Below are 25,729 nucleotides of genomic sequence, written 5' to 3' on the forward strand. Positions count from 1 at the left end.
GTTAAATAGTATAAGCCAGGGGTAGGCAACTTTGGCTCTTTTATGACTCGTGGACTTCAACTCCCAGAATTCCTGAGCCAGCCATGCTGGCTCAGGAATTCTGGGAGTTGAAGTCCACGAGTCATAAAAGAGCCAAGGTTGCCTACCCCTGGTATAAGCTATTGTAGAGTAATAACTGAGAAGTTGAATAGCAAAGTTTCCAAATCAAAAGTTTCACTACCAACTGGTATTTTGCAGAGAATTAAATACTCTATTGATTATTTCTCATATGGAAACCAATCCTTTTTCCAATGAGGTCAAGAGTGCTTGTGCAAGTGTATGTGAATCTTGTTCAGAAGGCTGAGCACAGAGATGACAACTTGAACAAGGTTTGTTGGTGACATTGTGGGATATGAATCGAACTCTTTCCATGTATCATATTGGTTGATGACAATATAATAGCAGACTTCTTGTTTATCATAAAAGTAATTATTTGGTTAGTGGAAAATTCTTAAGATCCATACAGAGGTAGAAATGACTCAGAGGGAACACAAAATTGGGCTAAAAATACTTTAAAATACAGGTTAAATGTATATTTTGAAATGATTGCTCATATACGTGTTTTTCTTCTCTTTTCTTTCAATAAGGATTTCCTTCGTAACATCCCAGGAAGCATCTTTTCATCTGAGCTCTGTGATCAGTGGGTTTCCTTAATGGATGAAGGGAACCATGAAGAGAAAATGAAAACCATCTACAGGTAACATTGCTTGTGTAATTTCCTGTTTCAGTTTTTCAGAAAATATCAAGGGGCAGTAATCTTCCACTTAGTGGGAAATATGTTTCAGAACTGAGAGGACTGATTAAGAAAAAAGAGACTTTTGAGAATCAGTTGTGAAACCCTTTTTGTTGATTTTATGTTTCTAGACTAATGGAACAGCTTCCAAGTGCCAATGTAGTGCTGTTGCGTTATCTCTTCGGAGTATTACACAGCATACAAAAGCAATCTGAAGGCAACCAGATGACTGCATTCAATTTAGCAGTGTGCATTGCACCCAGCTTACTCTGGCCTCCGGCTCCTACAGATCCTGGTACTGAAGGAGAATTCACCAAGAAGGTGAGCAATAATTCTTCAGGTTCTTTTCTTGGGGCCATTTCAGATTTTTCAAGGATCCAGTAGAAGAGGAAGTACAGCACCTTCTCAATTCTTCTCAATTCATGTCTAAAGAGAGAAAATAGTATAGGTATTGTCCATTTTGAAAAAAGAGTTGGGAGTACGCAGATTTATTCACTCTTCCCTACTTTCTTGGGAAATAGGCCCGTAGATCTCAATTTCTGAGTGAACCTAGATCCCTTCCTTGACACTCGTACAGAAAGCTCTGTGCATAGTTAAAGGTAACATGGGATGTGGCTCCAAAATGACTCAAGCTATAAAGGGCTTACTTTTGTCTGCCATCCAACATCACACTGTTCTGTCTTCCTGGCAAGCATTGGTGCATGTTAAGACATAGATCAGAGGTCGCCAACCTTTTGAGCACCAGGGACTGGTTCCGTGGAGAGAGGTTTTTCTGTGGACCAGAGGGGGCGTGGTTTCATGTACTGCTTGCATCCCGCAGATGGGCTTTGCTTGTTTGCGCAGCCCGGTTTCTGGCATGCCGCGGCCTGGTACCGCTCCATGGACCAGGGCTTGGGGACCCCTGACATAGATGCTTTCCTGTATTAAGCATCCAAGCTGAATTGGTTTAAGGTCGTAGCCTTTCCATATTCATCTGCTTGAATATTTAAGCTTGCCTCAGGCGGGCGATACTCTGTTTTCCCACAGAAATTATTATATAGTTGCTAATGTGGAGGCATTCATGGACAAGAATTTGCACTCAGGCACTCAGATGAAGAGCAGCCATCTTCCTACATTTCTCCTCTTTTACCAATGTGATCATTTATCATTGTAGAACATTTTCGGATTCCAACCCTGTAGTGGGAGGCAGCCTAGAACAAACAGGTTGCAATAGGAGGATTTGTGTGGGAGGGAAAAGAACTGGCATAGACATAAGAGAGCACATAATCGACAAGAGATAATAAGGAAAATGTTCTAATACTGAGCTGAAGAAGGATCTTTGGGAAAAGCCTGCTCGGTGCCAAGAGAACAGCAGGACTAGAAGGAAATCTCACTTGGTTTTATTTATTTTTTTCTTTGAAAGAACATGCTTTATATATAGGATGAGGTTTGTCATTGAAGGGCATTTGGAAAGTTTACATAACTGCACATTTCTTCCTAACACATAATGCTATTACTGAAGATGCTGTGACATTAATTGAAAGGAGTAAAAACAAGTTAAAAAATGAACCTTCCACCTGGTGGGCCAACAGAGGCAAGCTGGAGTCTTGTAATGAACTATTTGACTTACCTTGAATTCCATGGTGACCTTCATGCCTTAATCTCAATATCCTTTTTTTGTTCACAGGTTTCTGTCCTTGTACAGTTTCTCATTGAAAATTGCTGCAGGATCTTTGGGGAAGAACTTACTTCTGTCTTTGCAGATATTTTGCCCAAAAATGATAACCGGGAAGATAGTTCAGGTAACATAAACTAAAGAAAAAAAGCAAAAAAGTATAATGGGAGTGGAGTGTAATATTCTAGTTTTTTAATCTAGTTTTCACAAGTTATTGAATGGCATTTTTATGAGGATTGCAGTATATATTTCAGATCACATTATGGGCCTAGTCAGTGTGTGGTCAAAAATGCAAGAGACTCGTAGGAACAAGTTGCGTGAAGGTGAATGAATAGCCTTCCTCAGAGCCATCACTCTGCTGGACCATATCTCAGGATGTCTCTAATAGATAAAATTAGTTTAACAACTGAAAAGCATATTTGTTTATTTGTTTGTTTGTAAAATACGTTATCTGCCCAACTTGCCACATGGTAACTCTGGGCAGCTTACAATATTAAGAGATAACACTGTATAATTTATAATAATAGAAAGACAATACTATAAAATCAACCTAGCTAAAAAGATGGGGGTGGGGAATAAGATGAGAGGGGAAGAGGGTGGGATCTTTGTTAATCAATCAGCCACCCCCAATGTGAAGCCCCTCCATTGAAGCCCCAAAGCAGCTGGCAGAGCCAGGTCTTTAAGCTCTTATGGAAGGTCAGGAGGGTTGTGGGGGGGGAGGTTAAGAAGGCAGGTGCAAGGGCAGAGAAGGTCTTTTCCTGGACCCTACTAGCCAAAATGCTTGGGCTGATGGGGCCCGCAGCATGCCTCCTGTGCTGGTGTGGATAGGGCAGGCCAATCCTAGTGGGATGAGGCAGTCATCCAGGTAGCCTGGACTCATCCCATGAAGGGCTTTAAAGGTAATTACCGACACCTTGAATTGCACTCAGAAGCAAACCAGCAGCCAGTGCAGTTCGCAGAGCAGTGCAATTGTATGAGCCATTCTTGGGGTTCCAAAAACTGCCTGCGCTGCTACGCTCTGCACCACCTGCAATTTCTAAATGCTCCAGTATTGACCTCTGAAAAATAGTAAATAAACCTGCTGTTGCTTTATTCAGTATTTTGGCTCTAGATTGGGCTGAGGAAACCTCAGAATTTGGTAACACCTGTTTTCATATTTTTGCAGATCTCTCTTCTTTTCATCTGAATGACTCCTCCTACGATAGTTTGGAAAATGAATTAAATGACTGCACAGACCCCACATTTAACAACCTTTTTAAAAAGCGAGGGAAAGAGAACAGGAGTAGAGACTCTGTTTTGACTTTGAGCGACTGTGATTTGGACTCACCAGAAGCTGGAGATGCTCAGATTAAATTACCAATCAAGTCTCAGCCAGTATCCATTTCTGTGGGCTTCCATCAGAAATCTCCATCACGGGAGCACTCTGAGAATGAGTCTCTGTGTTCCATCACATCAGGTTATTCGTCAACGGCCATCTCAGATGTTCTGAAAAGCTCAAGGAGGCATAGGCGCTGTTCAGAGCCCACAATTGGTCTTCTTGACTCCAAGTTTACACCACTCAGTGGGTTTCATGAAAGTGCTGTGCGCAAAGCCAGCTGTGATGCTGTTCTGTCCCACACAAATGAAGACTATGTCGAGCAGTTTCGTTCTCTCCAAGTAGAAGGCCAGAAACTTATAAATCAGAATTTGGTTATGGGGATAGAAGTAAGCAGCAAGGATGGTCCTGAAAGTCATATCAGTGAAAAGAAAGATGTTTCTAACCGTCTTCTCCTGCCGCCACCACTTAGATTAAATATTTGCTCAAGGACAAGTTGTTCTAGCCTCTCATCACCAGGGACTTCCCCATCAGGGTCTTCAATGAGCTCTCTTGATAGTGCTTTTTCCCAGTTTTCGGACTATTCGGTGTTTACCCCAACTGAGGCTTCCTCTCCTCTAGACTGCGCCTCTCAGCCACAAAGGAAATTTGGAGAAGTTTCTCCTGATTTTAATCCTTTTTCAGGAGTCCACCTTGGACCCGGAATTAGCACTTTTTCTAACCAAGCCAACAATAATCAAACCAGTAGCTTGATACCTATTAAGAAAGAGAACCTGGAATGGCTTCCTCATAAAAACCCGGTCACTCTGCATCCCAGCACGTGGTTGAAAAGTGGTGCTTCCACCATGAAAAACTGGACTCTACGGAAAAGGGAAAGAGCCTCCAAGCAGGATGAGAAAAAGAACACTTCTGTGAAAATAACTTTGGAGTCAGCAGCATTTTCTTCTGAGAATAATTTAGCTCAGGGGCAACAAGCAATGGGCAACATTTGTGCAACAGATGTCAATTCTGTAGCGGGGTACTTGGAGAGAGGATCTTTTCAGGAAGTTGGGCAGCTCACAAGCCTTCCTTCCTGCCCCATGGAAGCCCAGGAGAAGCGGCTAAAGGCCTTAGAGCTTTTAGCAGAGCAAAGCAAGGAGGAGGAAGAAGAGGAAAATTCTACATTGCTTCTTCCTTATAAACAACAACCACCCAGTCTTAAGCCACAGTCTCAAAATAAACCCAAGCTAGATGTTGATTTGGGGGCTGACCATCAGTGGGTCATTGAGAGAAAGTTAAATGAAACTGCACGTTTCACAGGAGTTGCAGTCCAGCAAGCAGCAAATTCCAAAACTGATAAATCTTCATTGAGCAGAGAGCCCAAAGATGCTGACACCAACTTGGAAAATGAATGTTGTGCCTCTGCACACTTAGTCAGGGCTGAGGATGAATGTTCATTTCAAATGGCTCCCAATAATAGCTTTTCCAAATCACCGGAAGGAACCGATGCTAATAAAATGGAATGGCTGAAAAAGTTGTGCAGTGATCCCAAATTCAAGAATACAGACCAGACATTTTTCACAGAGGAATCCTATGTTTGAGCAACTGATATAAAAGAATGTTATTTCAATTTAACTCGGTGTTGCTTTAATATCCCAGGGGATGTAGTCTCATCAGGGAACTGAGGGAACTTGTGCTATTTGAGGGATGAGTAGAATGATTTTCTTAGCTATATTCTTGCAATTTTTAAAGACATTTCCTGGTATCTGGGAAGGTCACGTGAAATGTTTTAAGAGAAACACTTGATTGTATAACACTAGCAAACACTTGTATATGTGCTTGCTATGTAACTTTTTAAAAATAACTTGTGTATATTCTGGACATTGTAAATTTATGTTTAGTGTCCATGGTGATTTGGCTGTAATGTGTAAGATTGGCTTGGCCTTCATAACTTTGGTATTGTACTCTTATTTTGAAGCCAATGGTCCATTTCATTGTTCTCCAAGAAAGGATGGCTTAAAGTTTATGAAGTGTCTGTTCAGTAGTTGCAGTCACTTTCTTCCCTTACCAAGAGAAAAAAAAAAATAAAGGATGACTTTTGACCTTTTTTGTAACTTAAAAGTCCAAGTTATATGTATATCACCATGCTGTGTTCCATTTGGCTATTAATTTTTATTTGTTTCCTTTTTTGTTTTATAATGATGCTCTCCAATGGCATTACATTTTGCTGGTGGTGATGATGATGGCATTGCAGGCAGAGCTTACATAATTATTCTATGTGTCTTTATGATAATATATTGAAAGTAATGCATTTATCTTCAAAAAGCTTCAAGACTGTATAATATATCTTGGTAATTTTTTTTTTGCTATTGTATATGTTCTGAAATAAATGTGTATTTTTGTACATGTGGAAAATACTCAACTTTTGAGTGGGTGGGCTCTGGCAGGGATGTGTAACCATTCACTGAATTCTGAAATACAGAAGTACAGGTAGTCCTTGCTTAATGACCAAAATTGGGACCAGCAACTCTTATGCCAAGTGTTGCAGATATTAAGTGAGACATCACAGGAATGTAACAGACTTAGGACATTACCTCTGCCATGGGTGGTAAGTGAAATATTATGTGAATGCACCTTGCAATTATAGTGCCAGTTTCTCCACTGACTCTGCTTGTGGAAGCCAGCTGTGAAGTGCACAAAAGATTATCATGTGACCTAGGGATGCTGCGACAGTCATAAATACAGTGGTACCTTGGTACTCATTGTTAATTGGTTCTGAGAAACATTGAGTAATAAAAAGGGGATACCAAACCATGTGACTTACCACGTCACCCTTTGTTTTTGCCAGGAAGGACTTTCTGTCTGTCCCTTTTCCTATGTCAGAGACCTTCCCAGCATGGCCGACTTCCTGTCCACCCTCTGCGACCATCCCCCGCTTCCTTTTCTAGTGACATTCCCAGCATAGCCGACTTATACCAAATCAAGACCAAATCAAATGAGGAAATAAAATTGAATTAAAGCTAACGTAGTGACTCATTTAAAAATTCTCCATTTTTGGTCACATTAAAGCTGCAAGTTGGCAGCATTTGGAATAATTATTGAATAAGGAGTGTTTGCTTGTTGTATACATAGATCATCCGTCTTAATTATTGCAACACTGTGATTTCTTCTTTCGCATTCCCAGTTCCCTTCAGTACAGCTCTTCTACTGTGAACTCTTGCCTTGAACTGCTTGAATGGATTATTCAGTTGATGAGGCAGGAAATCTGCCAGTAAAACAACATCCTCTCTGCTTGTTTTCTTTTTTAAAGTTGTGCTAAAGAAGACAAAAGCTCTGAGATTGACATTGGGAAGCTGTAATTCTGACTCCTTTTGCTTTGGTTTTTTGTTGTGGGGGGAAAAACCTCAAGTCTTCAGACCATTGAGAACTTTAGAATAATTATGATTTCTTACTCAAGAAGTGCTGCTGCTTTGTGGGCTCAGGGCTGCCCACATACCATGTGTTTGCTCAACCAACAGTTACTTAAGCATATGGAAGGAACTTCTATTGATCTGTTCATAATGGAACATGCTGGATAATTTTAAAATTTGAGCGACTGAAAAGTAATCACGCCTCTTCAGAGGATAGTCCCCACAATCTGGGATTTTAAATTATTTTGCTTTTAAATTCATTTTAAATCATTGTTTGTTTCCTTTAAACCAGATGGATAAATTTCAGGAAGTTGGTATCTATCTTCTTTTCTTTTAAAAGCCTATGATTCACTAACAAGCATCCGTTGCAAAACTGGGACAAGGGCCATTAGGCTATTTAGCCATTGTATCTGAGATGGTCAGAAGATCTGTATGTGGCAGGAATAAAACTGCACATTTTAACAGTGTGGAGATGGCATTATCTTTGTTGTCTTGTAAGTACTATAAAAATAGCCCCTATCAGTAAATCTCAAGCTTACTTATTTAAAAAAAATTATATGGCCATCCATCTTACCTACAAACTCTGGGCAGCTAACATCAACAAAAAGTAATACAGGTAGTCCTGAACTTACAACCACAATTGAGCCCAACATTTATGTTGCTAAGTGAGAAATTTGTTAAGTGAATCACTGCAGTTCTTAAATTAGTAACACAGTTGTTAATGAACCTGGTTTCCCCATTGACTTTGCTTGGCAGAAGGTCGCAAAAGGGGGGATCATGGGGATGCTGCAACGGTCCTAAGTGTGAAAAATGGTCATAAGTCACTTTTTTCCAATGCCGTTGTAATTTCAAACGGTCACTAAATGAACTGTTGTAAGTCAAGGACGAGCTGTATAATAAAATTTTCACATGCGACAAGCTCCTTTCATTTCAGGAGGGAATTCAACAAAGTTACACTCGATCCTTTGTGAATTTCTACTCTCCCAAAAATAATTCAAACCCAAAGAGCATTGAACGTTACAAAATGCTTCGCAGAATGGAAATCCAAAAATAATAATCTTTACTCTTCCATTTTTTATGAGTTAAAGCAAAATACTTCAATCAGAAAGCAGACTATTTGCAGTGTTGTTCAAGAACTTCATATTATGCTACCAGAGATTAATTGCTTCTCTGCTTTTAAGCTAACGCATATTCCTGAAAATGATGCTGAAAAACAGAAAAAATGACCGAATTCAGCAGACACTACAGCTACTTATCTTTATGTTAATGCACCAATGCTAGCATCGCCCCTAAGGAATTCAGGAAGCCTGTGAGAGACGTCCAAATATACGGGTTCTGTTACGTCGCAAAAGCGCACACACACCTTTGCTAATTTGCTTGTTCCAGAAACTCAGCGATATGTCAGAACGTCAGAGTTCTTAAGTTACATTTTTATTTTTAAACTGAGTACTTCCAGAGAGAAGGCTTAGTTCCAGCAATCAAAAGACGCCATACAACTGTTTCATCTCTTCCACTTAAATATATTTTTCTAGATTGAAAAACGGAAGGAAATGTCAGGAAGGTTACAAATAAGACACGATTATCTCTGTACCAGAAAAAAAATTAGGGATGAAAGGATGACACAATAAAAGCCTCTTTTGGAATTAACAGGATATTTTTTACAGTTACAAGAACCCCCAATCTATCCTGAATCTCTAGAGAATTTATGACATTTAGATGATGCCAATTGAGAATAAATGCATTCACACATTGTGCTAAGACAGTGATGGCGAACCTTTTAGAGACCGAGTGCCCAAACCGTAACTCAAAACCCACTTATGCATCGTCAGGTGCCGGGTGGGTGTGGCCCATTGTCTGGGTGTGGCCCATTGGGTAGGTGTGGCCCATTGGGTGGGCGTGGCTGCGGTGGTAACGCCAGACTGGGTGGGACTAAAAAGTTCAATCAATTCCAACTTTGCAAGATCTTTTTTTTCCCGCGAGAAGTTGAAATTGACTGATTGATTGAAACTTTTTTTTTTTGCACACGGCGGCGGAGGCCTAAAGCAAAAAGGTTTTATAAAACCCAGCTGAAGGCCTAGGACTGGGGTGACGGTGCGCGTGCCCACAGAGAGGGCTCTGAGTACCGCCTCTGGCACCCGTGCCATAGGTTCGCCACCACTGTGCTAAGACATGATTTAACTACAGTTTTGTAAATCATAAGTGTGGCAGTGCAACACGTTATCTCAATTGCTACAGCTTATAATATATGGACCATATACATAAGTAGGAAGGTAGCTGAGCCATCATTTCTCAGACATCTGAAAGGTTTTCTTCCACCCAGAGAATGCCTATGGGCAGTGAATTCTATAACCTCATGAGCTGTAACTGGCAGATGTTTTGAATAAACAAAAATCACTGAAACTTGCCAAGAGGAATTTTATAACACCACATGTCATGAAACAAACCTCAGTCCTAAGATATCCAAAGGGAGGTAAGTGATCAAATGCTTGTAATGATATTGCAATGCAACTCTGACCCTTCTCAGGTGATGTCACAATGCAGATATGAAAGGGCAAAGTATATGTCATGACATCACAACACATTTTGTCATTCTGCCACCATTATGGTTAGGAACAGATGGCTATATTGCTGCCCAAAAGGGGTTGCTGACCCTCTGAGTTGGTAGCTTTTTAAGGGCATCTTTCTTAATCTGAAATCCATTGTAGCAGTTGGACTAGTATTCTTGTGATCTCAAGCTCTAATTCATAGAACATTAATGCAAACCTACTGACAGAGATGCTAGCCGTTGTACGCCAACAGCTTTTGGAGCATCAGTTTCTCAGGAATTATCAGCTAGAATACCATTGAATTCCAATCACTTGATGACTACAAAGAGAAAGGAAGAACTGTTGCCTTTCCACTTTGGCCCCAGACATTTCTGATTTCTCTTTGTGGGCCAGAGTGATCTGCCAGGACTTAAAAGTACATATACTTCTTTACGACTTTTAATCACAATTTCATTCATTTTCTTGCATTCAGGAATTGCCTGGTGCCATTATTACAGATGGATTCAGTTGGTTTTCATGATTTGCCATAATAAATGTCATTCCAATAAAATGCAATATTTCTTTAAAAAATTGTATAGTAAATCATATCTCAGTCATAAACCAACAGAGATATAACCCTAGATGGCCTATGGCCTACTACCTTCGAATAGTATCCTCAAATACTTAACACCTTCTGCTTTGAAGTCTCTGCAAAAGGTTATTTCTAAAATTAGTAGGTGGGGACTGACCAAATGGCTGGCAATTGGGCCACAACTGAAAAAAAGTTTTCACCCTCCATCCTTCATAACCATATCCACAGCCTTTTCTCACAATGCTCATATTGGACATCAAATTCTATCTACAGCCTTCACCAATACAACCAAAACCCAACCCATAAAGCACAATATTGGTACTGTAATAAACAACATGAATTGGACATAGAAGCCAGTGGGCAGCAAATGCAGCTCCTGTTATCCTGCTACAATAGCTATCATCTATCAGCAAGCAGCCTGTTGTGTTTTGCCCAGCTGTAACTTTCAAGTTGTCTTCAAGGGCAACGCCATGTGCAGCAAATTGCAGTGGTCTAAAAATGATGTGATAATGGCAGGAGTCATTGTTGCTACAACCTCCCATTCCATCCCCATCTTCTTTAAGAATGATGGATGACATCACTCCCTCTCACATTACTTCTAAAACTCCCTTCCCTAGCAGCTCCAATAAGCTAGGACAACCTCCCATAAGAATTCTCAGAGATAAGAGATTCACATGCTGGAAAATGTTTTTTTCTGTGAGCCTTGAAATACAAATCAGGAGACCATTTGCCTTGCAAAAAGCAACATTCAGTTTCTATCTTTAAGCAGTCTTATTATTTTTATTTTCTGTATATGAATCTCTACCCTATCCTTCAAGAGAAGACCATTTTCCTTGTCAGTTTATAAAAAGCAGAATTCTTATAAAACAGAGAATGGATGTCATCACTGAAAGTGTATCCTCAGTTTGAAAGAGATGTAACAGTTCATCAAGATTATAGTCCTGAACTTGCAGTTTCTGTACTTGTTTGCTTTTTATTTACAGGCTGTGTAAATCAATAAGTCTTCCACCAATTTATGGTATAAAAGCTGAGAAAATGAACTGAATGTTTTGGATTCAAAATCCAATTCAGGGACAGTTCATTTTAGAAAAGATTAGGAAACAAAATAAAGTTTTTAAAAATACTTTTTAAGCAATTGCTTGATGTAATAAGACCCATCAAACACTGCTAGATTATGCAATAGTACTTTATCCATCCTTGCTTCAGTCACTTCATCTTCCTTGCTAACATCAGGCTAATATTGAACCCATAAGATGACATGTTAGCAAATAAACTTAACATGTATTATTTCTAAAGTAATACACATTCTTTTTAGATACTCTTTGTCTACATCTATCAGCATTAGTTTTAGCAACATGTCATTTAACATATAGTTCTAATTTCAGGTTTAAATTCTAGAGCTGTACAGCACTCTAGGTTAGACAGAAAAAGGTGTTTTGGACATTGTGTGAACTCCAAGTCAACTCCCTAAAGAGATTGTCTTTTCTTGAGATGACAAACACAATGCAATCATGGGAAAAATTGTATTTGATTAAAAAGGTTGTCAACAGGTGAATTTAACCATATCTGCTTTGAATTTAATTCAGGATTATGAATTTAGGTTCAGCACATGCACCTTCAAGTAAATTTTTCCTGGACAAATTTCTGCAATTATGTTTGGCAAACATTTTCCAAAGTGATTTCCCATTGTCTCCTTCCTGGGGCTGGGGGACTGTCCCAAGAACACCTAGCTGGCTTCATGCCGAAAGATGGGACTAGAATTCACAATCTCCCAGTTTCTAGCCTTAAACCTTTAACCACTACACCTAACTAGCTCTTAAATAGAAAATAGAATTTAGCTATACTACACTTTGATTGGAACAATGTAAAATATACTCTGGGTCCTGTGCAAATGCTAAACTAACAGATGAGACCTGATATCCATCTTCCCAAAATTCTGATGAAATAGATACAACTGAGCCTAGTGTTTTGAAAAGCAATACTGACATATTTCAGGATTCTTTTGGGTTACTGTTTTTTTTCCCTTTAGCCCTTGATGCTTGTTTAGTTCAATGGTTCAGTAATCTAGATTCTGAGAATTAGAAGAAGTTTGCATAATAGGTCATAAATTTGGCCAAGCCTAAATCACAAGTGAATAGTATTCTCTGGGTAAGGCCAAGTATTTATTTATTTTACTGGGTGTAGTCTAGTCACAAATGGTATGTCCCTTTAAGTCAAGGCACATAACACGGTTAATTTTTTTTAACCAGTAAGACAGAGCATAAGCATAACTCACCCTTTCAGATAATGATACGGTGATAATAAATTACAATTTGCTACTCCTCACTGCTCTATGGAGTAGAGAGTTGGTCTCTGACAGAAGGCCACCTGAAGAGACTAGAAGCATTTGAAATGTGGATTTACAGGCGGCTGTTACGTATAAGCTGGGTTGACAAGATCAGAAATGAGGTGATAAGCCGCCTGGGAAAGCCAAGGGAAATCATCAAAACAATTAAAAAACAAAAATTAGAATATTTCGGACATGTGATGCGACACCCAGAAAAATACGGCATACTCCATTTAATCCTCAAGGGAAAAATTGAAGGCAAACGAGGACCAGGCAAAAGAAGAACATCATGGCTTCAAAAACTAAGGGACTGGTTTGGACAAAACTCAGCAGCACTTTTTCGTGCAGCTGCTGATGAAAACAGGATCGCCAACATGATCGCCAACGTCCGATAACGGATATGGCACAACAGGAAGAAGAAGATTCCTCACTGGCTGCCGAAGGGAAGGGAGCATCCTTGTGCCAGTCACATGTCAAGACATAGAAACCAATAGCCTGGAAATCAGAAGCAAAAAGACTCTCAAGAGCCGAGATTTCACAGTGAAGAAAAATCCTGCTTCTAGGAGAAAAGCTTTTGTAGTTCTTTCTGTTGAATAAAAGCTTGAGTGTTTGGGGCAGCTCAGTATATGGAAATGCCAAAATTATGTTTATTGTGGGCAGCACAACACGGGGTTCCCATATAGAATGATTGCCTGTGCCCTTATTAACCAAGGAAAGTCTTCTATTTCCCTCACTCTTCTTTATTGGTCTAACTTAATGCATTCGGGGTGTGGCACGCTGTAGTGTTTCTAATTTTCTCCTATTCTTGACTTATTCTCCAAAGCATTGGAGGGCAGGACGGAAGTAAAGAGGGGTAGATCATTAAACAGAGATCCAACCTACAACTAAGAAGTTTCCTGGGAGTGAGAACAATTAACCAGTGGAACGGCTTGCCTTCAGAAATTATAGGTGCTCCACCAGTGGAGGTTTTCAAGAAGAGATTGGATAACCATTTGTTCAGAATGGTATAAGGTCTCCTGCTTGAGCAGGGAGTTGGACTAGAAGACCTTCAAGATCCCTTCCAACCTTGTTATTCTATGTTGTAATTTATAATGGGCCATGCTGGCTAGAAATTAAGGGAATTATGATCTAATGGACGTGGAAAGCTCCAAATGGGGAAGACCATTCCTTTCAAAGGACTTTCCTATTCATATTTCTAGCCTAGACAGCACCTGTTGAACCCCAACCAAGAAGAAAACGGGTTACTCAAGTTCAGTCCGTAAGAAAACAATCAGCTTGAAAAAGAAGATTTAGAGGAGTTAAGGACATCTTTCTTTACTTAATTTCCTGACCTTGTTTGCAGTTAGGTTTTTGTTTCCTAATCAGCAATGTTTTCCACTTGCAGCAGCACTAGTCAGGGAGATAATTCTGGCAATTCCTTAAAAAGTTCATTGAATACATTCTATTGTTATTGTAGGTCACACAAATGTATTCACCCACAGAACAGTTAATGCCATTTTTCTTTTTTTCATAATAATGCATTTGAGTTAGAAATCCGGTAGGATTTCCTCTGGATGTCTTGGGAACCATGCAAATTGCGAATGTTAGCCCCTACATCTGCAATTATAGATATCAGATGTTTGCCATAGTGGCAGAACAATAGGTTTCTGTCAAGCTGAGATATGACCTTTTTCTGTGTGTGGAGATTTTCATTCATTAATTGACGCCACTTTTCACCTATCTATACATGATCAGCAACAGTCGTTAGGCAGAGTGAGAGATGCTGCTTATCTCTCCCATCGCACCTAAAAGATTATCGGCATTGTTAGTGTTGATCATATCACCAAAGCCAAACTAGCTATGCTTCCTCTATTCAGGCTATACAGGCAGTCCTTGACTTACAATCATTTGTTTAGTAACTATTGGAAGTTATAACAGCACTAAAGAAAGTAACTTATGACAATTTTCCAACTTATAACCATTGTAGCATCCTCAAGGTCACATGATCAAAATTCAGGCTCTTGGCAACTGGCATGCATTTATGATAAATTTATGATACATGCGGACATGTAATCACCTTTTGTGAACTTCCCAGTCAGCTTCTAACAAGCAACGTCAATGGGGGAAAGCCAGATTCTCTTAACAACCATATGATCCACTTAACAACTGCAGTGATTCACTTAGCAACTGTGGAAAAAAAGAGTGTAAAATGGGACACAACTCTAATAATAATAACAACAACAACAATAACAATGACAATAACAATAATAATAAAGTTGGAAGGGACCTTGGAGGTCATCTAGTCCAACCCCCTGCTCAGGCAGGAAACCCTATACCATTTCAAACAAATGGCTGTCCAATCTCTTCTTAAAGACTTCCAGTGTTGGAGCATTCACAGCTTCTGGAGGCAGGTTGTTCCACTGATTAATTGTTCTGACTGTCAGGAAATTTCTCCTTAGTTCTAGGTTGCTTCTCTCTTTGGTTAGTTTCCATCCGTTGCTTCTTGTCCTGCCTTCGGGTGCTTTGGAGAATAGCTTGACTCCCTCTTCTTTGTGGCAACCCTGAGATATTGGAACACTGCTATCATGTCACCCCTGGTCCTTCTCTTCATTAAACTAGACATACCCAATTCCAGCAACCATTCCTTATATGTTTTACCCTCCGGTCCCCTGATCATCTTTGTTGCTCTTCTCTGCACTCTTTCTAGAGTCTCAACATCTTTTTTACATTGTGGTGACCAAAACTGGATGCAGTATTAACAACTGCCTTGCTTCACAACAGAAATTTTGGATTCAATTGTGGCCGCAAATCAATTTCTACCTGTAGTTTGGTACAAGTGTGGTACAAATATCCATGTTTAGTGCTTCAGAAACCTATATACCGGTATGAATTACATCTTAACTAGCAAATCTGAAGGGCATGTACAAGTGAGTCAAAAAAGATGTCAAGATGGTGTCCAGAACACAACTGAAGCTGCTATCTTGACTTTTGTTTTTGAGTTATCTTGCAGATGACCCTACAACTCTATCTTTTAATTACTACAGTAGTAATAGCAATACTGAATTAAATTTCACAATTTTGCTAGATTGTTTTATGTGCCTTTTTAAAAGAATTGTACAAAATTAATGTTTAATATTGAATTTCTGTATGAAACATAGGGCTTCTTTAGGAAAGGGAAAATATAAATTTAAAAAACAGTCAAATTATCCTAATATTATTTACAACCAGAAAAGACATATTATAGGATATAACCTCATTTACATGCACGCATACACACATACACACACAGAGTGTAAGCATATACACTTTTTGCTAAATATTTTTATAACCATCACTTTTTTTCAATTGTGTAGACCACACATATGTCTTCTACTGGAAATTAGGTCCATATGTGCAGACTTTTCAATTTAGCAAATGAAAACATTTAAAGACAAGAAGGCTGCATTTCACAGAGGAATTAGGATACAGTATTAAAATAAATGACAAACTTACTTCATTTAGATGTGATTAATCAATTTTATCCAGATAAAACTTTTTCCCTTTATCCCATTTGCCTTATGAAGAATTATTAATACCATATGGCATTCCAGAGATGCAAGTTTTGCTCCATTTAATGACCTTTCTTGCCACAGTTGTTAAGTAAATCACTGCAGTTATTAAGTTAGTAACACAGTTGTTAAGTGAATCTGACTTCCCTATTGATTTAGCTTGTCAGAAGGTCACAAAAGGTGATCACATGACTCTAGGACACTGCAACCACCATAAACCTAAGTCAGTTGCCAAGTGTCAGAATTTTGATCACATGGCCATGGAGATCCTGCAAAAATCATATGTGTGAAAAACGGTCATAAATCACTTTTTTCAGTGCCATTGTAACTTCAAACATTCACTAAACAAATCATGGACTACCTGTACTGAGCCTACAATCTTTCGGCCATGTTCTCATAACATAACTGATCGCATCATCCATGACTTGCTTTAAAGAATAGAAAAAGAGAAGGCATTTTACCTCATCACTGCAAGCACCAGAAAGGAAGTTAGGAAAGTGTCACTTCTTTTGTTTTCCCGTAGAGCAAAAAAATAGTTGTGGTGACCCAACTGCTATCAACATAACCCCAATTGTACTTAGGATGTCACTTCCATACCCCAAGTGCCCAAAGGTAGAGGGCATAAAAAGAACATAAGAGTTGGAGTGACTCCATACAACTTCATCTATGTTTCTGCAGCTGGGTAAGAGAATTAATTCCCATCAATTCACTTTTGCCTGTTTGCATATGTGTTTTCCCGAAAATAAGACCTGGTCATTTTTTCCCCTCCAAAAGAGGCACCAGGTCTTATTTTCAGGGGATATCTTTTTCACTTACCATGTGGCGGTGGCACCGAGACCCCCACCCAGCCGGCCCACTTCTTCTGCGGCCAAAGGAAAGCTTCATTCTGCAGCTGAGAATGGAGCTCTGGCCTGCATTTCACAGTCAGAGGCCTTTCTGGAAAGCCTATGCAGCCGAGAACCAAACTTGTCCTAGCTTGATTTTTATGCATGTGCTTTGTCCCAAAACTATTTTTGGTGTAGGGCTTATATTAGGCCCACCCCCCCCAAAAAATCAAGCTAGAGCAGGGATGTCAAACTCAATTTCATTGAGGGACGCATCAGCATTGCGGTTGCCCTCAAGGGGCCGGGTGGGTGTGGCCAGGGTGGGTGCGGCCTACTGGGTGGGCGTGAATGGAGTGGGTGTGGCCTACTGGGTGAACATGGCCAGCTGTACACCGTTCGCGTCAAGGGTGCCTGTGGCGGCCTGGGAAGGAGTGGGACAGATCTGAGGGTCTCTGGCAGAAGGGGGTGGGATCAGGGCAAGTGCCAAGGCATGGTCCACTGGAGGAGCCTCACTGTTCCTCTCAGGCCATGCAGGGGGGGGGCTTATGGAGCTAAGACTGAATGCGTTTCAGCATAGATGGCCACCACAAAATTGTACATTGGCTCCCAGCTGGCCTGGGCCAGGGCCAAGGCAAAGGAGGCCGTTTCCTCACTGTTTCCAGGATGGCTTCGTGGACCACATGAAACCACTTCGCGGGCTGCATCCGGTCCCCGGGCCTTGTGTTTGACATGTCTGAGCTAGAGCTTATTTTCGGGGCAGGTCTTACTTTCGGAGAAACATGGTAGCTCTTTGTTTCTGATCAGGGCACAATGAGTAATCAGCTCCTCTTAAACCCCACCCCCACCCCATTAATTATACTTGTTTATATGCTGACTCCCCATACCACTAAATAAATAAATGCTATGTGAACCCGGCTAATATACAGAACTTATATACTTTGCCTCTGGCATAAGGCAAATCCTGAATGTTATGTTATGTTATGTTATGTTATGTTACGTTACGTTGTGTTGTGTTGTTATGTTAATGGCAAAAGTGCAGTGAGCGAGTCTTAGCATGATGTCAAAATGCTTTGGAATATACTTGTATGACACAGGAATCAAGTATGTTATGCAAACACAGCCAATGTAATTATTTATAGTTTAGTGAGCTGCGTGAACATAAAAAAAATGGATTCATTGAATAAAACATGGTAAGTAACAAACTATAGGAAAGCAACGAGAAGACATGCCACGCAAACAGCCTTCTGAAATGTCATTCAAATTTCCTACAGTATTTCAGTGTTTCAATGGTTCTACTCCAGCTGCTTATCCCTGGTCCACTTTCTTTTTCCTTTTTTCACTTTCTTCTTGCAATGTCACTACATTGTCAATGTTAATTTACAGTTATTAAACTTTGGATAATTAAATACATATATTATCTTAGCATAGATTCAGTAAGTCATGATATTGAGTTTTTAGGAATTAACCATATATCATAACTTGTCAGCCTTCTGGTTTTATGCATGGTTTCCATACATAGTGATTGCATAGCGGGAGAACAGAAATTCTAGCTGAAAGAGAAAAATTTATCTCCTAAGCATTAGAAAGCCCTACTTAGAATGCAATTATTCCAACCCAGCTGGAGTTGAAACGAGGCAGAAGAGTATGCATTTCCATAACTGCTTGTAGATCTTGCCTTGTGTTGTACTGTCACAAAGTTCTATTGTTCCACACTGCTGGTTGCCAAGCATGTCAGATGAAGGAATATAAAATAATATGAAATTGTGTTACATTATAAAATAAAGGGGGCGCTAAATAAACTGGTAGATGTTTTTGGTCATAACAGATGTTTACAGCTGCATATAGCATGACTCTTTTTTAAAGCTTAATTTTGGTTGCAAATGCAATTCTTTTTCTGTTTAATAGATAGGGGGGGAAAATCACACAATCAAAATGAACAGAATTTCTTCCCAAACAAGTATGTGGACAAAATCTTTGAAAATGCCTCCGCTATTAATTACATATTTTAAAACATAGATTTAAAATAATATTCTAATATGGAAATATTTCCTTCATTAGGACGTGGCAGCAGGGGGTCAAAACATTTGAGGAGGAATGCAATTTGAAACTCAGAAGTAATTTCTCAACAGCACATGTGACTTCAGCTCATCCTTGCCATTTTAATTTAACCTCTAAATCAAGCAACCTGCTAGTCTTCAGAAGTGCTGGGCTACAATCTGATTATGACCATCCAGCATAGCCAGGAGATTAAGAAAGCATGTGTTAAATCTAATCTATATGGTAAATTTATGATAGCTCCTGACTTTTATTTCTCCAAGAATAATGAAATCCGATATGTACATCTGTTACAAACCACCATGGTGCCATAACCTATATGAGGTCATTTGTACCCCGTTGCTGTCTCCTATGGACCTCCAAGATAATAGACAAGTTTACCAAATGCATTTTCCAACCAGATGTTTGAATCAGACATGTGACAAAATGGAAGTTATTATTTGCTGACAATAGATCTTTTAGGACCTATCTACTGCCATTGTCACTAAGAATAGGCAGGCAACTCTTTCTGGAGATCAGAAATTGATAATTTCACCCACTATTAATTAACTAATCACATTCAAAACAGTCTTGGGGTGGTTTTTTTTCTGTGTATGTTTCCCTGAAGTGTAGGAAGATGATGATGAAGATGATGATGGTCATCATTATCATCAAATTCACTTGTGATGGGATGCCATCTAGCTTTGTGGGAAGTTTTGGTGTCCCATTGATGTTGAGAGCTATTCTGGAATCAGTCACACTATGTAGACCAAACCAAGAAGGCTCAAACTTATTAATACTGGCTATAGTAACAGAATCTTGCAAATGTGATTGTTTTTTACTGGACAACCAGGACTGCATGTGATATAATGGCTGTCAGACATCAGGTCATAAATGGGCTACAGGACATGATTTCCTCTGCTAATCAATTAGGGCAAGGATCTGCAAAGCGTCTGGAAAACAAACAAAAATGGAAATCTTAGTCTATTGTTCAAAACAGGATGAAACAATCCTGTTTTGAATAATCCTTCTTTGAATCCAACCTCTCAGCAAGGAGATTTAAAAAATGGATGTACTAAATTTGGAATGGGAAAAAAAATAGATTCAGCCATTATTGAAGACTGGACTGATAAACTATGAGTTCAACAACTCTTAGCAGAAGCTAAATTAGAAGCATTGGAATGTGAATCAAATGGGCAACTGGAAATATACTCTGGAAGTGGAACAGAAAAAAAAGCCCACGCCAAGACTGATGTGATGGAATGTAGTCAGGATTCCCAGGAGGAAAGGAGTGCATTCCAGAACGGCAAGAGATAATTCAGTTCAGAGAGGAGAGAAAAAGGCTGAAGACGGCTCCTTCCTAATAGTTCCCAGAATATACAGTATGCTTTATTGGGGGTGATAGTTTGCTTTAGTTTGACAAGATTCTGTCTATGGCTGAGGAGCAAAACTTTGGAAGTACTGAGGAGCAGTACTGAGGAGCAGTACTCCTCAGCAGTACTGAGGAGCAGTGGTTGAGGAGCAAAACTTTGGAAGTACTATTAGTACTACTATATATTGTAGTTCAGGGTTGAATTGTGGAGTTCTTGGTGCTCTGAGCTTGGTTGTTTGCTTGCAGACATTTTGTTACCAGAGTGATTAACATCTTCAATGCACCTTCAAGTATCCTTAGTGGAGGTTTTACCTGGCCTGATAATGAAATGACTGTAAGCAGACAACAGAGCCCAGAGAGCAGCAAGGATTTCAGTTTGGAAATAGTTGACAGTGTCAGTTACAGGTGGGACATTAGATACAATACTGCAAGGATTTAGAGAGAAATTGGATTGTTTAAATTTGGCACAACTCATGATTGCCCAGCTATAAACAGCAGCACAGTTGGGCACCTCATATATAATTAGACACTAACTTCTCAAGCCCTTGGGCAGAGTTTGAATCATGAAGAAGAGGTCATCAGCTGTGATGCATGATTAGTGGAACTGGAATTAAATACATCCTTGAGATGTCAGCTTTTTGTCAGCATGATGATAAAAGAGAATATGAATTATGTTGTATTATATATTTAGCTATTGTCTATTGATGGATAAGAGATTGCATTTCTATAAAATGTGCCAAACAGTTGTGTTTCTATTCTCTGCTTTGCTGAGAAATTGAAAATAGATTATTTTCCGCCTCCAGCTCATTCTCTTAAATCAAATTTGGCATCTGTTCCAAGCAAGTCTAGTCCCCATTCTATCAATCTTTTGTCAATCATCCACAAAGAGCCATAATGAACAAGAGATAGTGAATAAGCAGGAACACCACAGAAAATGACGACAGTGTTTTGAATATTAACTGGATATGCAAATGAGCCAGGCCATATGCTGCAAGAAAAAAGAGATGCCCCTAGGTTCACACAGCAGTTGTTCTTCCATTGTACCTACTTTCAGATTCTTTGTAATAAAACATGAGCTGAATTTTTAAGTCAGTATTAATAAAAATTGATTCATGACATTTTTTTGCTTAGATGTAAGGTTTTGCAAAGCATAGGAGCCCTGCATGAGTCCAGAAAATCTTTAAGCTGCCTAGAGTTGTTTGAGTAGTGGCATACAAATAATTGTAATAAATAAATAACAAATTGCTCCCTGTTCAGGTGAGAAAAGGGAGTACTGTAGGGACACTGCAGTAAGGATGACAAGGTGGAAATGATCACCCTCAGTCTTAAACTTAAGCTTTGAACTTCAAAACCAAAAAGCAAGTGCCCGTAAAACTGAATCAGGAAGGAATTTCAGATTCAAAAGAACTGTTGCTTGGGTAGAGAGTTGTAAATGTCTACACAAGATTATACCATGGTTGTTCTTTATTTCTTGTGCTGCTTATACAGTAAACTTCCATTTCTCTTTGTAACAATTGTGATCAAAGTTCATTGTATGACCATGACCATTTTTCACACCATTGCAGCATTCCCACTGTCATGTGATCGAAACTCAGACGCTTGGCAACTGACTGTTATGACGGTTGCAGCGTCCCAAGGTCATGTGATCACCTTTTGCAACTTTCTGACAAGCAAAGTCAATGGGGAAAACAGATGCACTTAACCATGAAACTGACTTAACTGTAATGATTCACTTAACTGGGGCAAGAAAGGTCGTAAAATGGGGCAAATTCATGAAACAAATGTTTTACTTGGCAACAAAAATGTTGGGCTCAATTGTGGTCATAAGTTGAGGGACGGGGAAGCTAATTTCCCTAGCTGTATGCCTTAAAGCTACAAACGTTAAAAAGCACTTTTAACATTTCTGTTTTAGCTTTTTTTTTTCATTTTTTGATTACAAAAGTCAGGTCTTAGGCTGCGGAGATTTCTTGCAACAGGTTTAAGGGGGGGAGACATGTCAGATAAAGGTACCCCCAAAACAGATAAGTGGTGGCAATAAAAACTATCAAGCAGTGTTTTTCAAACTTGGAAACCCAAGATGTGCGGACTTCAACTCTCAGAATTTTGGCTTCATGTCTTAAAAGTTGCTGAGGCTGAGAAACACCAAACTACACTGAGGGGAGAAGATGGTGTTGAAAGATTAAAATATCTCACTTTTTATTCATCTCATCTTCACAACTGGCACCAGAAATCTGGGTCAACTAATGGGTTATCTTTAGATATATTTATCTCATGAGGTACAGTAGCTCACTCTTCCATAAGGATTAGTAGCATATTCTGACTCTAACTTGATTTTGTCTCTCTGGGAGAACTTTTCCAGGAGTAGTTTACTTATTTAGAAAAAAAAAGACTTCAAAGCAGGGGTTCTTACCTTTTGGGGAGACTGGTCCCCTTTCACAATCTAAGGAAACCCACGGATATGTTCTCAGAAAAAAATATTTAAATGCATAAAATGCATAAATTGTGTAACAAAAGAAACTGATTATGCTCAAATACAATTATCAAAATATTACTGGCATGTATAGACATTTGGGCATACAAGTATTGACAATTATCACTTATATGGTTTTGGAGAAAAGGGTACTGCGAACAATAAAATGTATTCTGTTCTCACTTTTTAAGGATATAATAATTTTTACATAGTGAGATTTATTGAAATTAAATCCTATTTTTGCAGGCTGGAGGCCATAAATTACTTTGCTGCCTACATTATTGTTGAGTAAAAATATAAATTAAAGCTAAATTTCAGTGAGAGGTTAGTGAAAATAAAGTTGTAATTTTATATACTATCCCAAGTTCACGGACACCCTGAAAATTATCCAAAAACCCTCAGGTTAAAGACCCCTGCACTACTGGAAGTATAAAAAGCTGCAGAAGTCATTTCCATGACCCAGTGCAGGAAATCTCCCAATAAACCCTTTGTTTTTATCTAGAAAACTGGCTTTATTAATTTTAGAAGGGAATTTTTCATTAAAATTTCCTCAAGACTGCAGAGTTCTATAATTTTGAGTTTGAGGACAGGCCCAATAGTTTCTGTATTTGGGATTTTAGGCAGAAAGGTTTTCAAAGTATCTCCCTTTTTGTTTTCCTAGAGTTGGGCTGAAGGGATATGTTCTGGGTAAGAGGATTAAGACCTTTTCAACTAGAAAGACCAGGATGTCAGGAATCATAGCTACTATTTCCTGGGGAACTCTTGCAAAAAGAAATAGGCCAGAAGGGATTTATGTTGTCACCTTTTCTATTTTACAGTACTGTACATACAGTATAAAAAGAAATATTATTGGTGATACAGGTTAATGTATCTTATCTTGCAGGAACAGACCGGGATTTTTGGAGAAAATTTTCAACACCAGAGAACAGTACTCACCTGGAACTGAAGGCAGCTGGAAAGAAAAAATCTACTCCCTTTTGGAGGATTTATGCCCAATTTGCCAAGAAAAAAAGGCAGAAGAAAGGAAAATTGACAGAGTATCTCAGTACTAACAATTTTCCCCAGTCTAATATGCTGTAGATATTTTAGCTGTTATTCATTCCCTGCAGGATAATAAGAATTGTAGTTAAAAGCATTTTTAAATGAAAGTTTAGATTTCTGTGTTTTGGCAGACTGTGGTAAACTTCAACAGATCCTATAGCATGGAGTTATCACTAAGGAATTGTTCTAGAAGTTATATACTTTTATTAATAATCTTGCCATTCTTGGTAAACAACCCAATTTGATCTGATGAAATTTCCTTATCAATACCACAGGTTTCAAGAGAACACCAAGATGGTTAGTTTCATGCAATCCTTTCAAACAGAAATTCCTAGATGAGCTTTGCCTCTGTAAGAGATAAGTCAGCCAGATACAAAATGAAAATTTCTGCATTCTGAGAACAGAAAGTAACCTTTTCTCTTTCCCAACACACGTGATAATCTTCAAGATCTGAAATTCCTCAGATGAGAAAAAATCTTTTTTTTTAAAAAAAAAAAATATGCCTTACAAACAAGAGATATTTCATTCTTCTTTTAAAAAAGAAACTTCCCTTCTAAAGCATATTTTTCCCTTGGATGTAAGTACTGAAAACTGCAACAAAATATTGCAGTTTGTGGAATGCTCTTCAGAGTGCCAACTAGCAAGGTACTCAGAGAATGGGTTCATAGTTAATGACTATGTTTGCACAACCAATTAACCAAATGTATTTAACCAAGTGTTGTTGTTAACCTAATGAGGCCACAGAAAGATCAAATTTATTACGGCCTATCCAGTTGTGAAGGTCTACAGAAGAGGCCCTTTTGAATTTGACCCCATTGTCAAAGACTAATTTTTCTGTCATACAAGAGAGGACCATCTCCTATGCGGTTTCCAGTAAGCATTTCCTTTGGAGACACATTTAGCAAATCTCATTAATCTTAAATAATTTTAGTATTTAATTTTAATTGTATTTTGTTCATATATTAACTTCTGTTGACTGTTTTCAGTATACACTAGAGCAGAAGGTAATCCTTAAATCTTTCTAATAAATTATATAATCCTTGCAAAATTGACAATGGTCAAAACAGGAAGCATCATTAATTAAAAACATGAGAATCCACCAAACAGATGTATACAGTGTGGTGCAGATTTGGCTGGTAGAATATATTTTTCTCATCAGAAACAATATTCTTTTCTCAAACACTAGATTTTAAAACAAACGTTTCTTCTGATTATTCAAACAGTATTTCTCCAAAGGACAGTCTATCCAGATATGGTTTCCCACTGTTCCCAGAATTGGATGCAACAGCCAGAATCTAAAAAAATTGATAGAGTAACTCTTCAGGTTCTAAGCTATTGTCAGAATACACAGAACAAGCAGGCATTAGAAATGAAATGTTAATCATTTCTATCTCCCATCTCATGCAGGTAAAGTTATCAGTAATGGAAAACATTCTAAGCTGTCCTATAGACTCTTGAATCTATTATTGAATTTTACTTCCACTTTAAACCTAAAGTTGATAAAAGAAACATAAAGCATGGCCAAAAGTCCAGGAATGCAGCTTTGGCTTTTCTATTAAAGCCAGATGTACTAAGCTGTGGTAGAAGACACAATAGTGTTCTCAAATCTATTTTGCAAAAACTTCACAATTGAAAAAAACCCAAAGCACATTCACAAAAAAAGTTAATGAGTGATGGTCCTCCTCTCCCAGTTACACTCAGTACAGAAACCTTTTTGCCACACTAGTGTACTTTATTGTGTAGGAAAAGATTATGATAAAGTGTTTATTTTTATTATTCAAATGTTATGCACCAAAATACATTTATTTCAAATGTAGGAGACTAAGACTAGGGCTGGAGTAGCTGTTAGCCATGAAAGCGATTCTGGATCCACCAGAATCTTTTGCAA

General features: G+C 38.8%; 1 protein-coding gene across 1 annotated transcript in view; it reads left to right on the forward strand.

Moving 5' to 3' along the window:
- The window catches only part of LOC107295893 (rho GTPase-activating protein 20-like), a 37,185-nt gene extending 31,864 nt beyond the window's left edge, over window positions 1–5,321 (forward strand). Inside the window, exons 11-14 of the mRNA XM_015825228.1 lie at window positions 627–736; window positions 904–1,093; window positions 2,439–2,553; window positions 3,592–5,321. Coding sequence (XP_015680714.1) covers window positions 627–736; window positions 904–1,093; window positions 2,439–2,553; window positions 3,592–5,321 — 2,145 coding nt within the window. The remainder of the gene's footprint in view (window positions 1–626; window positions 737–903; window positions 1,094–2,438; window positions 2,554–3,591) is intronic.
- Window positions 5,322–25,729: the final 20,408 nt, after the last annotated feature.

The sequence above is a fragment of the Protobothrops mucrosquamatus genome, unplaced genomic scaffold (assembly GCF_001527695.2).
Source record: "Protobothrops mucrosquamatus isolate PMUCROS unplaced genomic scaffold, P.Mucros_1.0 scaffold2552, whole genome shotgun sequence".
In the NCBI taxonomy this organism is placed as follows: domain Eukaryota; kingdom Metazoa; phylum Chordata; class Lepidosauria; order Squamata; family Viperidae; genus Protobothrops; species Protobothrops mucrosquamatus.